Source organism: Salvelinus fontinalis, chromosome 21 (assembly GCF_029448725.1).
Source record: "Salvelinus fontinalis isolate EN_2023a chromosome 21, ASM2944872v1, whole genome shotgun sequence".
NCBI classification, from domain to species: Eukaryota; Metazoa; Chordata; class Actinopteri; order Salmoniformes; family Salmonidae; genus Salvelinus; species Salvelinus fontinalis.
In genome coordinates, this window is record NC_074685.1 from 50275001 (window position 1) to 50287895 (window position 12895).

Here is a 12895-nt window from a genome sequence, read left to right on the forward strand (position 1 = left end):
TTCCATCGTAGTATTTTTGTCATCCATCTTAGCTGAAGAAAGTCACCAGCGATGGGTCGCATAGTGTCAAATTCGTCATGGGAACCACTCGATATGATTGGTCATTGCCCAGCGGTTGCCGCTGGTGGTTTCCATAAAGTTGGGAAATGCTGAACTTTTTCACCGCCTCCCATGCCACATTCGCACCACCCAAAGGTCCACTGCCCTCTCCGCTTCTCACCGCTTTCCTTCCATTGAAAATGAATGGGAAGTGGTGTTTCACAAGTAGTGTACACGGGCCGTAACGTCAGCTTTTACTTTGAGAACAGCTTGCACACGTATCCTGTTTCAGCCTCTCCTCTCTACACCCACAGTCTCTGTTCATTAATTCAATCTTGTGGACGACATAAGAAAAATGAATTCATGCAGTCTAAATGATTATCCGTCTTAGTTGTTTAAGTTTGCATATTGATTGAACAAACCGCACACGGATCCAATAACTAGTAAAACAGTTCCGTTGTCATAGTCAAACATGTTCCCACAACGTTGATATCTACTTGGCTGAATGAATATTTGCTTTATTAGATTTAGCTATTAGCTATCTTTTTCAATATTAGTTTAAACCTAAAATGTAATAAATATTACTAGCCATTGGATCCATGTGCGGTTCGTTCAATCAATAATGCGAAATAAACAGAGGCGATGACATAAGAGACAAATGACAAAGCTCTGTCAAATAGTGTCCCTTCTATGGTATAATGGCTTTCGTAACAATTTGATGTGCTTCCGCCACCTACTGTGCAGGTGAATAATAAGTATCACAAAAAAGGAAATAATGTGGGTAAAAATAAATCAAATATCATACAAACTATACAAAAAGAAAGAAATTAACTAAACAAAAAACCTGCTTTCCCATAAAAAAACGAATTCTAATCAGGTCCCTACACAAGCTCAAAAGACTCCTGTGAGGGCTGGACATTTCCTAGCAACAATAGTCCATGCAGTGCTTCTGCCGTGAAGTCTTGGAGCCCCAAAAACTTCTAGGCTGCAGATAATGATGTCCAGCTTCTTGGACTTCTTAGATACTTGTGCTTTACAATTAATCACTGTGGCTATAAAATCAACTTTCTTCACAATGAGTGTATCCATATTTTCAGCACTGTTGCCTCTTGCCTCTTTGACTCTCTTCACCGCCTCCACATAGGAGATCTGCTGCACAGCCCTGATCCTTGACACCTCAACATCCTTCACCCCAACAGGACACTCAAGGAAGTCTGGAGTATGATCCATACCACAGTTGCAAAATTATTTTGACAGACTCTTCAACACTATACTTCTCCCATCTGCAAACATGTCACACATGACCATATATTTGACAATTCCCACACTGTAATGGTTTGGACACAAATGCTCTCACCGCATACCTCACATATCCAAGCAGAGTTTCCTCAAACAACAATAATATCGATAGACTTTTCTCCTTCCTTCCATTTACCATACGGGTCAGGCGACGTGCACTGACCACTCCTGGGATTTTCTGACTAAGGTACTCATCATCTACAGTGCCTTCCGAAAGTATTCAGACCGCTTAACTTTTTCCACATTTTGTTAGGTTACAGCCTTATTCTAAAATGTATTAAATCGTTTTTCCCCCCCTCATCAATCTACACACACAACACCCCATAATGACAAAGCAAAAACAGGTCTTTAAAATGTTTTATAATTTATATTTAAAAAATAATGAAATATCACATTTACATAAGTATACAGACCCTCTACTCAGTACTTTGTTGAAGCACCTTGGCTGCGCTTTACAGCCTCCAATCTACTTGGGTATGACGCTACAAGCTTTGCACACCTGTATTTGGGCAGTTTCTCCCATTCTTCTCTGCAGATCCTCTCAAGCTCTGTGAGGTTGGATGGGGAGCGTTGCTGCACAGCTATTTTCAGGTCTCTCCAGAGATGTTCGATCAGGTTCAAGTCCAGTCTCTGGCTAGTCCACTCAAGGACATTCAGAGACTTGTCCCAAAGCCACTCCTGCGTTGTCTTGGCTGTGTGCTTAGGGTTGTTGTCCTGTTGGAAGGTGAACCTTCGCCCCAGTCTGAGGTCCTGAGCGCTCTGGAGCAAATTTTCAACAAGGATTTCTCTGTACTTTACTCCGTTCATCTTTGCCTCGATCCTGACTAGTCTCCCAGTCCCCGCCACTGAAAAACAACCACACAGCATGATACTGCCACCACCATGCTTCACCGTAGGGATGGTGCTAGGTTTCCAGATGTGACACTTGGCATTCAGGCCAAAGAGTTCGATCTTGGTTTCACCAGACCAAAGAATCTTGTTTCTCATGGTCTGAGAGTGTATAGGTGCCTTTTGGCAAACTCCAAGCGGGCTGTCATGTGCCTTTTACTGAGGAGTGACTTCCATTGTGACGTGATAAGAATGGACCCAGGTGCAGAGAAGAGACCCGATAAGGAATCAGTGGTTAAGGATAAACATTTACTGAGAAACGGTTGCCGCAGGATCACAGTACATTTTGGGGGAAAAAACACACACAAAAAAAACAAAAACACTATGTCTCAAACCTCACTCAGGAAACGACCGGACACTGTGAACAATTCAAGCTTCTGCAAAGGACCACAGAAAACACCTATTTTAACAGGGACTTAATCATGAAATAATTAGACACACCTGATCCATTAAAAATCTCTAGGGCGGTCTCTGCCGCCCTCTTGTGCCAGGAGGAACCCTGACATCCGTCTGGCCACTCTACCATAAAGGCCTGATTGGTGGTGCTGCAGAGATGGTTGTCCTTCTGGAAGGTTCTTCCATCTCCACAGAGGAACTGTAGAGCTCTGTCAGAGTGACCATTGGGTTCTTGGTCACCACCTTGGCCAAGTCCCTGAAGTGCGTGACGGAACAATTTACCAATTTACAGATTACTCAGTTTGCCCCAGCATCCAGCTCTGGGAAGAATCTTGATGGTTCCAAACTTCTTCAATTTAAGAATGATGGAGGCCACTGTGTTCTTGGGGACCTTCAATGCTGCACACATTTTTTGGTACCCTTCCCCAGATCTGTTCCTTGACACAATCCTGTCTCTGAGCTCTAAGGACAATTCCTTCGACCTCATGGCTTGGTTTTTGCTGTGACATGGACCGTCAACTGTGGGATCTTATATAGACAGGTGTGTGCCTTTTTCCAAATCATGTCTAATCAATTGAATTTACCACAGGTGGACTCTAATCAAGTTGTAGAGGCATCTCAAGGATGATAAATGGAAACGGGATGCACCTGAGCTCAATTTCAAGTTTAATAGCAAAGGGTCTGAATAGTTATGTAAATAAGGCATTTCTTTTTTTAAATAAATTTGCAAACATTTCTAAAAACTTGTTTTCACTGTCATTATGTGGTATTGTGTGTAGATTGCTGAGGATTTAAAAAAAAAATGTAATCCATTTTAGAAAAAGGCTGTAATGTGACAAAATTTGGAAAAAGTCTAGTATATACTGTATATACAATGAGATTCCAGCTATAACTCCTTTGCCAAAAACACAGTCCAATAAGAAATGCATTATTGGACCAGTCCTTGTCTTCTACTTCAACTTTTGCTCGTGTTTTTTCCATTGTTTGATTTCACTATTTTCCATTTACCGTCACACTTCCCTTGCCGCTCTTTCAGATTCAAGCACAGTCACCATTTCCTCTCTCCAGCGCTCAACCAATAGTGTCCTTCCAACAAACATTTGAATAACAGTGTAGTGTAGTGTAAAATAAAATATTTCATTTAAATATTCAAACATTAAGATCATTATAAAAACACATTTGAATAAATACTGGCAATTTTCTGACTTTGTTTCATCTTCTGATTTTCACTCGACAAAAACGGATTTCAACGTGCAAGCGCAGAGTTTCTAACCGGTTTCCACTATTTATCACAGCCACAAAGTATATATCATGAAAACCAAATTGTGCTTTTTGGTCTTAATTTAAGGTTAGGGTTAGGCATAAAGTTAGCAGTGTGGTTATGGTTGAGGTTAGGGTTAGGTTTAAAATCAGATTTTAAAAAGAGAAATTGCAGAAATGGGCGGGTTTATGACTTTGCGACTGTGGTAACTAGTGACGACGTTTCTAAACCTAGAGGCGCAACATCGCGGGACTTATAGAAAGCTTGCGAGACAAAAGCATACCAAGTAGACCAGGCCGGGGTTTGGGGTTTGAGAAGTCAATGAGAGAAGTGAAAAAATATTATTTTATTGGTTACTTTTCTGTAAATCAAAAGACACAACCTAGATTCGAGCCAACGTCTTAAGTAGTTGAACATGTTATTTCTCCAATCTCGTGAAAGTGACAAACTGACACGTTTTCATTTTCGTCAAAAACAACTTTATATCGAAGGAGTGCTTTTGATTTGACGGTTTGCACATGCGCAGTACGGCTGGAGACTACCTTTAGACCCATTGATGTGTTACTGCGCATGAGCTTAACTAGCCAACGTCGCCATGACATTGCCTACAAGCGTTATCCGGGATTTCAGTTTCTGCCTATCTTTAATAGTGTAGTGTCTTTGGTGCAATGATCTAACAAATAGTCCATGAAATCCGGTTTCCGCCCTTTTCTTTCCTCTTCCTCCTCCGAAAGGTAACGTGGTCTCTTAGTGTGCTAGTCGTCGTATGCAAAAGTAACATTTTTGACCGGTCTGTTGTTTAGGTTGCTAATCGTTTAACGACATAATAACTTAAATTCTTATTACATAGGTATGATATTGTTTGTACCGATAATTTGATCGAATGTTTAATATAAATACTTCAAATCTGTCATTCTGCTGCTAGGCCTAACTCGGTCTGCTATGCTAGCTGGCAAGGTTCAGCCATTGCAAGAACCCGGGTCTTCGCTCTTTGTCCTCATTTGTAATCTGGTTTAGCTAATGTTACTGTCAATTTGATCAATTGTTGGCATGGTAATGCATTCATTTATGTCTGTAATCGGAAGGGTTTGACAATACCGTGTTAAGTCCCCACGCCACATGTTCAATTAATTTATCTAGATAGCTAGCTACTGTAGCTTCCTACCCAATTTAATCTAAGTTAAAAAGCCCGTTTTACATCAGCAGACGTCAAAGTGCTATACAGAAACCCAGCCTAAAACAGCAAACAATGCAGATGTAAAATTGTATTTATTTAACCTTTATTTATCTAGGCAAGTCAGTCAAGAACAAATTCTTATTTACAATGACGGCCTACCAAAGGCAAAAGTCCTATGGGGGCTGGGATAATAAAATAAAAAAATGTATATATATATATATATATATGTGTGTGTGTGTGTATATGACAAAAAGCACATCATGACAAGAGACAACAACATAGCAAGGCAGCAACACATGACAACACCGCATGGTTGCAACAACATGATAGTAGCACAAAACATGGTACAAACATTGGGCACAGACAACAGCACAAATGTCAAGAAGGTAGAGACAACAATATGTCACGCAAAGCAGCTACAACTGTCAGTAAGGGTGTCCATAATTGAGATAAAACTGTCCAGTTTGAGTGTTTGTTGCAGCTCGTTCCAGTCGCTAGCTGCAGCGAACTGAAAAGAGGAGCGACCCAGGGATGTGTGTGCTTTGGGGACCTTTAACAGAATGTGACTGGCAGAACGAGTGGAGGATGAGGGCTGCAGTAGATAACTCAGATAAAGGGGAGTGAGGCCTAAGAGGGTTTTATAAATAAGCATCAACCAGTGAGTCTTGCGACAGGTATACAGAGATGCCCAGTTTACAGAGGAGTGTAGAATGCATTGAGGTGTCCTATAAGGAGCATTGGTGGCAAATCTGAGGGCCGAATGGTAAGGAACATCTAACCGCTCTAGAGCACCCTTACCTGCCGATCTATAAATTATATCTCCGTAATCTAGCATGGGTAGGATGGTCATCTGAATCAGGGTTAGTTTGGCAGCTGGGGTGAAAGAGGAGTGATTACGATAGAGGAAACCAAGTCTAGATTTAACTTGAATCGGCAGCTTTGATATGTGCTGAGAGAAGGACAGTGCACCGTCTAGCCATACTCGCAAGTACTTGAATGAGGTGACTACCTCAAGCTCTAAACCCTCAGAGGTAGTAATAACACCTATGGGGAAGCACAGTGGCTAGGAAAAACTTGCTAGCCATTTAGTAAATTCTATTTACTTCAGTTCGCCAACGTGGATGGTAAGTTAGGTACATTTGATAACTACAGGAAATGGGACTCAAAACGGTCCTGAAAAATTTATGATTTATAGCCTGGTTTTTAGCAAACGTTAGAACAAGTACTGAGAGTAAGCTGATGTTAGTTTTTGGGGGAACATGTCTTTGGTTACTGTTATGTAACTTCTATTGACGCTTCTTGTCTGCCCCAGGTTAGTCAACATGTCGTCTCATCTGCAGTGGATGGTCATTAGGAACTGCTCCAGCTTCCTCATCAAGAGGAACGGACAGACCTACAGTACCGTGAGTACAACTGACAGATGGTCCTAGTAAGAGTACCCCACAATTGCACGTGGATCATGAAGTAGAGCATGTATGCAGTCACATGCTCTTTGAGTGTGTTGATATCTTCGGAATGTGTCTATGGTCTGAATGTACATGATTGACCATGCAGGGTCTTGTTGCAGGATTTGTTCTTGCTGCTGATTTGAGGATTTAAGATTTGTTAGTCAAATGTATTTCTCATTTGTTTACCAGGAGCCCAACAACCTGAAGTCCAAGAACTCTTTCCGTTTCAACGGCCTAGTGCACAGAAAGACTGTTGGTGTTCAGCCTGCAGCTGATGGCAAGGGTGTGGTTATTGTGCTGAAGAAACGCGCAGGTAAACATGGTTGTCCAAAATACCAATGATAGATATTTTTAAGTCCTTTATACGAAATGGTTTCGGGTGCGTAGGAGTCAAATTTAAGATACTGGAAGAAATGGGAGACCTATTGAAGTTTTGGATTTATCCCTTTGAGGCTTGAATGCAAAACTAAAGATGTTTATTTAGACCTCATAGTGGCCAAAAGTTTTATAGTGCAGTAAAGTGTATAAATAAAAGATGAAAACCAAAAGTTTTGGCATCAAGCAATCATCCGTGTGAAATGGCTTGCACACACACCTGGCTTCTATTTCAAGGATGTGTCACATGATCAAGCAAGAAAATTGGCAAGATGTATGTCACTACGTAGTACAATGGAATACATGATCTACATTATTCAGTTTTTTCCACAAGTACATGGAGTAGCCAGTCAAATGGAAAAAGTAGCCGGGGGAGCTCTATTTTGGTGGCCTCTGGTACATTCTAATGCCTTGATTCCATCCAAAATGCACACAGTTATTGAATACTTTATAGAATTTCCCACCCAGATTTGAAAAATGTGTTGCACTATTGTGTAGAAAGACAAAACTTTTACAATTTTAATTGCTGAAAATTAGAGATGTGCATCCTTTCATGAAAGATTCAAAACATGTATAGATGCATGTGCTCTGATATGATAGAGGAACGATACGGTTTGACTAGGGGGCATGAATTGATGAGGTACAATTCAATGTACTACATGTTTTTGCATGAACACATTCATATTCCATTTAAAATGAATTGCTGCTGATGGGAGCTCAGGGGCTGGGCCTCTAAGCTGGATCTTTCAGATGACTTATCCTTGCCATGTGTGTCAGTTAATGGTTTGGGTGTAGGCATGTGAGCTGAGCCATAGGGCAGACTGAGAATCTACCACCCCATTGTCAGATTGGAAATAGTTAGAATTTATGTTTATGCGCAATATTCTAAATGCCTGTATCGCAGAATCAAGGTATTTTGTCTTTTTTGTTTTTGAGCATTTATGTCCACTTGTTCTCATGTTGACTTTTTGGTCTGGTCACATTCGCACCTTCCCATTTACATCAGAGAGCTGTATTAGAGGTCGACCGATTATGATTTTTCAATACCAATACCAATTATTGGAGGGCCAAAAAATACCGATTAATCGGCAATAATAAAAAATATATATATATATCTTTTTATTTATAATAATGGCAATTACAACAATACTGAATGAACACTTATTTTAACTTAATATAATACATCAATAAAATCAATTTAGCCTCAAATAAATAATGAAACATGTTCAATTTAGTTTAAATAATGCAAAAACAAAGTGTTGGAGAAGAAAGTAAAAGTGCAATATGTGCCATGTAAGAAAGCTAACGTTTAAGTTCCTTGCTCAGAACATATGAAAGCTGGTGGTTCATTTTAACATGAGTCTTCAATATTCCCAGGTAAGAAGGTTGTAGGTTGTAGTTATTATAGGAATTATAGGACTACTTCTCTATACGATTTGTATTTCATAAACCTTTGACTATTGGATGTTCTTAGAGGCACTTTAGTATTGCCAGTGTAACAGTATAGCTTCCATCCCTCTCCTCACCGCTACCTGGGCTCGAACCAGGAACACATCGACAACAACCACCCTCGATGCAGTGTTACCCATGCAGAGCAAGGGGAACAACTACTCCAACTCTCAGAGCGAGTGACGTTTGAAACGCTATTAGCGCGCATCCCGCTAACTAGCTAGCCATTTCACATCAGTTACACCAGCCTAATCTCGGGAGTTGATAGGCTTGAAGTCATAAACAGCGCAATGCTTGAAGTATTGCGAAGAGCTGCTGGCAAAACGCACGAAAGTGCTGTTTGAATGAATGCTTACGAGCCTGCTGGTGCCTACCATAGCTCAGTCAGACTGCTCTATCAAATCATATACTTAATTAAAACAGAAATACTAGCCTTGGGTCATTAATATGGTCTAATTCTTTCAGTGAAATACGAAACGTTACGTATTTTATCTAACGGGTGGCATCCATAAGTCTAAATATTACTGTTACATTGCACAACCCTCAATGTTATGTCATAATTACGTAAAATTCTGCCAAATTAGTTCGCAATGGGCCAGGCGGCCCAAACTGTTGCATAGACCCTGACTCTGCGCGCAATGAACGAAAGAGAAGTGACACAATTTCACCTGGTTAATATTGCCTGCTAGCCTGGATTTTTTGTACATCTGTGTATTGATTTTAAGAAAGGCATTCTGCCAGACCACTGACTCATTCCCCTCTCATCCGGCCCCACAACACAGTATAAACTTCATTCAACATTCTACCGACTGTTGACATCTAGTGGAAGGCGTAGGAAGTGCAAACAAATCCATATCTTCCTGGGATTTGAATAGGAGATGAGTTGAAAAACAACCAGCCTCAGAATTTCCACTTCCTGTTTGGAAGTTTGCCGGCCATATGAGTTATGTTATACTCACAGACATAATTCAAACAGTTTTAGAAACTTCAGAGTGTTTTCTATCCAATAGTAATAATAATATGCATATATTAGCATCTGGGACAGAGTAGGAGGCAGTTCACTATGGGCACGCTATTCATCCAAAGTGAAAATGCTGCCCCCTATCCCTAAAAAGTTAATGCTAGCTTAACAACTTACCTTGGCTTCTTACTGCATTCGCGTAACAGGCGGGCTCCTCGTGAGGCAGGTGGTTAGAGCATTGGACTAGTTAACCGTAAGGTTGAAAGATTGAATCCCTGAGCTGACAAGGTAAAAATCTGTCGTTCTGCCCCTGAACAAGGCAGTTAACCCACCGTTGCTAGGCCGTCATTGAAAATAAGAATGTGTTCTTAACTGACTTGCCTAGGTAAATAAAGGTGGGGGGGAAAACAGCAAAATCGGTGTCCAAAATTACCGATTTCCGATTGTTGTGAAAACTTGAAATCAGCCCTAATTAATCATCCATTCCGATTAATCGATCGACCTCTAATCTGTATATAATGACTAGATGCTCATGTCTCCGCCCTAACAATGGCATTCGTTGTCCCTTAGGCGGGAGGGCAGGCAACAAGCTTAGGTTCAAAATAAGTGCATAGAAACGCATTGGGATTATTTTGGGCTGATTTTGGCGAGAGTGAAACTTCTCGCTTCACTGCTATCTCCCAAGCCCCTCCCCCTACCACTCACAACAACAAAGATGAGAGATCACATCTTCCTCTCTGACAAATGGTTTCAACTCGCTATTTGAGGTTTGGTCCAACAGAATCGGTCATATGGACACCGTAACACACCGTAACATTATTTTACTGTGATAGAGAATTTAACCTTTCATACCCTGTTTGTTTCAACTCAAATTCCAAGCAGCACAGACACTACGAACACAGATGTACCAATGAACATTCATTCTGGAAAATGAATGATCCGTTTGCCACGCGTGCATTACGGTACAACGTATCACTAGCAGTACTTTAGTCAAGAGTGTTATACGAGCTGTGTGTGCTGACCTTTTTACACTGATGATGGTGTGATGCCGAAACATTTGGTTTGTTTTTCACCCCTCCCTAATAACAACCAGGAAATGCAAGAACTGTTCACATACCTGTATGTGGTGATGCTTTGATACATGTCATGATAATCCACCTCGGTCGTAAATCACCGTAGCAAAGTTGTCTCGCTGCTTCGTGTTGTTGTGAAGGTATTAGGTCGCTGTTGTGCCTGTGATCCACGTTCATGTGGATCTAACCGCTCATGACTCATTGCTTTAAGTCAGAGCGTACTCAGAGAATTGAGGGCGCTTGGTCATGTTAATGATACCGTTTCTTGTTATTCCTCAGGCCAGCGCAAGCCTGCCACTTCATATGAGAAGATCACCATCAACAAGAACTCCCGCGCCACTCTGAACAGCCTGAGGCACATCATCCGCAAGAACAACTACAGGAACGACCTGCGCATGGTGAGCCCTCTATCTACTAAACCTCATGTTTTTCTGTTGGTCTTCAATATTGGTCCTTGGGACCAACAGGGTGCGATGGCTTTTGTTCCAGCCCAGCACTATATGTTGAATCGGGTGTGTTAGCGCTGGGTTGGAACAAAAGCCTGTATACCTTGTGGGATTCAGGACTAGGATTGCAGACTGCTGTAGTGCTACCCAAGCTTACAGCCGAGACATTGAGTATCTATCTCACTGACGGTGAATATTTTTCTTTTTCTGGCATGGATTAATCCTGGCCCTGGACTAAAGTATGTTCAATGTCAGTTACCGAATGAAATAGCTTTTTTTAGTCCAGCAGTAGGCTTAATCAGTGTCCAGGAAACTGGCCCTTGCCGCTATAGACCTTGAATAAACCTGTAGGGCTTAAGGTTGTATGATGGATTAGTGGTTAGACCCTAAGCAGGTAAAGCACAAGTCTCAAACTCATTCCACGGAGGGCTGGCTGCGGATTTTCGCTCCTCCCTTGTACTTGATTGGTGAATTAAGGTCACTAATTAGTAAAGAACTCCCCACGCCAAGTTGTCTAGGACTTAATTGAAAGGAAAAAAACAAAAACCTGCAGACACTAGGCCCTACATGGAATGAGTTTGACACCTTGAGGTAAAGATCGATCTCAGTCTAACATCTTGAGTCATTATTTGAGTGGTGTGCTTTGTTTTCCTAGGCTGCGCTGCGTCGTGCCAGCGCCATCCTGATGAGCCAGAAGCCTGTGGTGGTAAAGAAAAGGCGTTCCAAGGCTGCCAAAACCGCATAAATAGTTGTAAAATTATGACAAATAAATAAAAACTTTTTTGGGGGGAAAACACTACCCTGTCATGTCTTAAATGTTTTATATTTTAATAAGAATAAAGTGCAATGTGTTTAGCATGTTTGTAAGCTAGATAAATTGGCTAGCTAAACAGAAAAAGCTAAGCTACTTTAATTTGCCACGCTACAAGCTAGGCAATAATTGGATATACCAAATAGAGCTGCAAACCCAGCCTGACAATGACAATAAGCTAATTGTGTTTAAGTGTGGAGTCAATCGAGGGGACTATTTCATAAAGCCATTAGAAGAATGTTGCAGATCTCTATTTCGGCTGCTGCTGACAACTGCATGTGAGTTCTACATTATAATTGTCTTCAAATTGTTTGCATATAACATTCTAAACTATGCTGGTATTCTTTTGTCCATTCTTTAATTGTTAAATTATATTCTTAGCAAACATGTTTAATGATAGCCATAATTCATAAATGGCACCATGCAGGGTTCTATACTGAACAAAAATATGAACGCAACATGTAAAGGGTTGGTCCCATGTTTCATGGGCTGAAAGAAAAAAAATACCAGAAATGTTCCATACGCACAAAAAGCTTATTTCAAATTTTTGGCACACATTGGTTTACATCCCTGTTAGCATTTCTCTTTTGTCAAGATAATCCATCCACCTGGCAAGTATGGCATATCAAGAAGCAGATTAAACCGTGATCATTACACCGGTGCAACTTGTGCTGGGGACTAAAGGCAACTCTAAAATGTCCAGTTTTGTCATACAACACAAAACCACAGATGTATTGAGGTAGCGTGCAATTGGCATGCTGACTGCAAGAATGTCCATCATTGTTGTTGCCAGAGAATTGAATTCATTTCTCTACCATAAGCTGCTTCCAATGTCGTTTTAGAGAATTTGGCAGTACATCCAACCGGCCTCACAACCGCAGACCACGTGTGACCACGCTAGCCCAGGACCTCCACATCCGGCTTCTTCACCTGCGGGATTGTCTGAGACCAGCCACTCGAACAGCTGATATAACTGGGTTTGAACCAGTGAAGAATTTCTGCACAAACTGTCATAAACAGTCTCAGGGAAGCTCAGCTGCATGCTCGCCCTCCTCATCTTGGTCTTGACCTGACTGCAGTTCAGCGTCATAACTGACTTCAGTGTGCAAATGCTCACCTTTGATGGCCAATGGCACGCTGGAGAAGTTCTCTTCACGAATAAATCCTGGTTTCAACTGTACCAGGACAGCGTGTATGGCGTCGTGTGGACGAGCGGTCTGCTGATGTCAATGTTATGAACAGAGGGACCCATGGTGGAGATGGAGTTATTGT

At 41.3% G+C, this 12895-nt stretch overlaps 1 protein-coding gene across 1 annotated transcript; it reads left to right on the forward strand.

Annotated features, from left to right (window-relative positions):
* The first annotated feature begins 4517 nt into the window (after positions 1-4517).
* LOC129819079 (60S ribosomal protein L28-like) lies at positions 4518-11608 on the forward strand. Its single transcript, XM_055875623.1, has 5 exons — positions 4518-4617; positions 6373-6463; positions 6698-6821; positions 10646-10764; positions 11468-11608. The coding sequence occupies exons 1-5, from the start codon at positions 4571-4573 to the stop codon at positions 11555-11557; spliced, it is 471 nt and encodes a 156-aa protein (XP_055731598.1). The 5' UTR covers positions 4518-4570; the 3' UTR covers positions 11558-11608.
* Positions 11609-12895: the final 1287 nt, after the last annotated feature.

Coding starts and splice junctions, on each gene's coding strand:
- LOC129819079 (XM_055875623.1), top strand. CDS start 4,571: ATGAAATCCGGTTTCCGCCCTTTTCTTTCCTCTTCCTCCTCCGAAAG. Junction 4,618..6,372: donor TCCTCTTCCTCCTCCGAAAG/GTAACGTGGTCT, acceptor TGTCTGCCCCAG/GTTAGTCAACATGTCGTCTC. Junction 10,765..11,467: donor ACAGGAACGACCTGCGCATG/GTGAGCCCTCTA, acceptor TTGTTTTCCTAG/GCTGCGCTGCGTCGTGCCAG.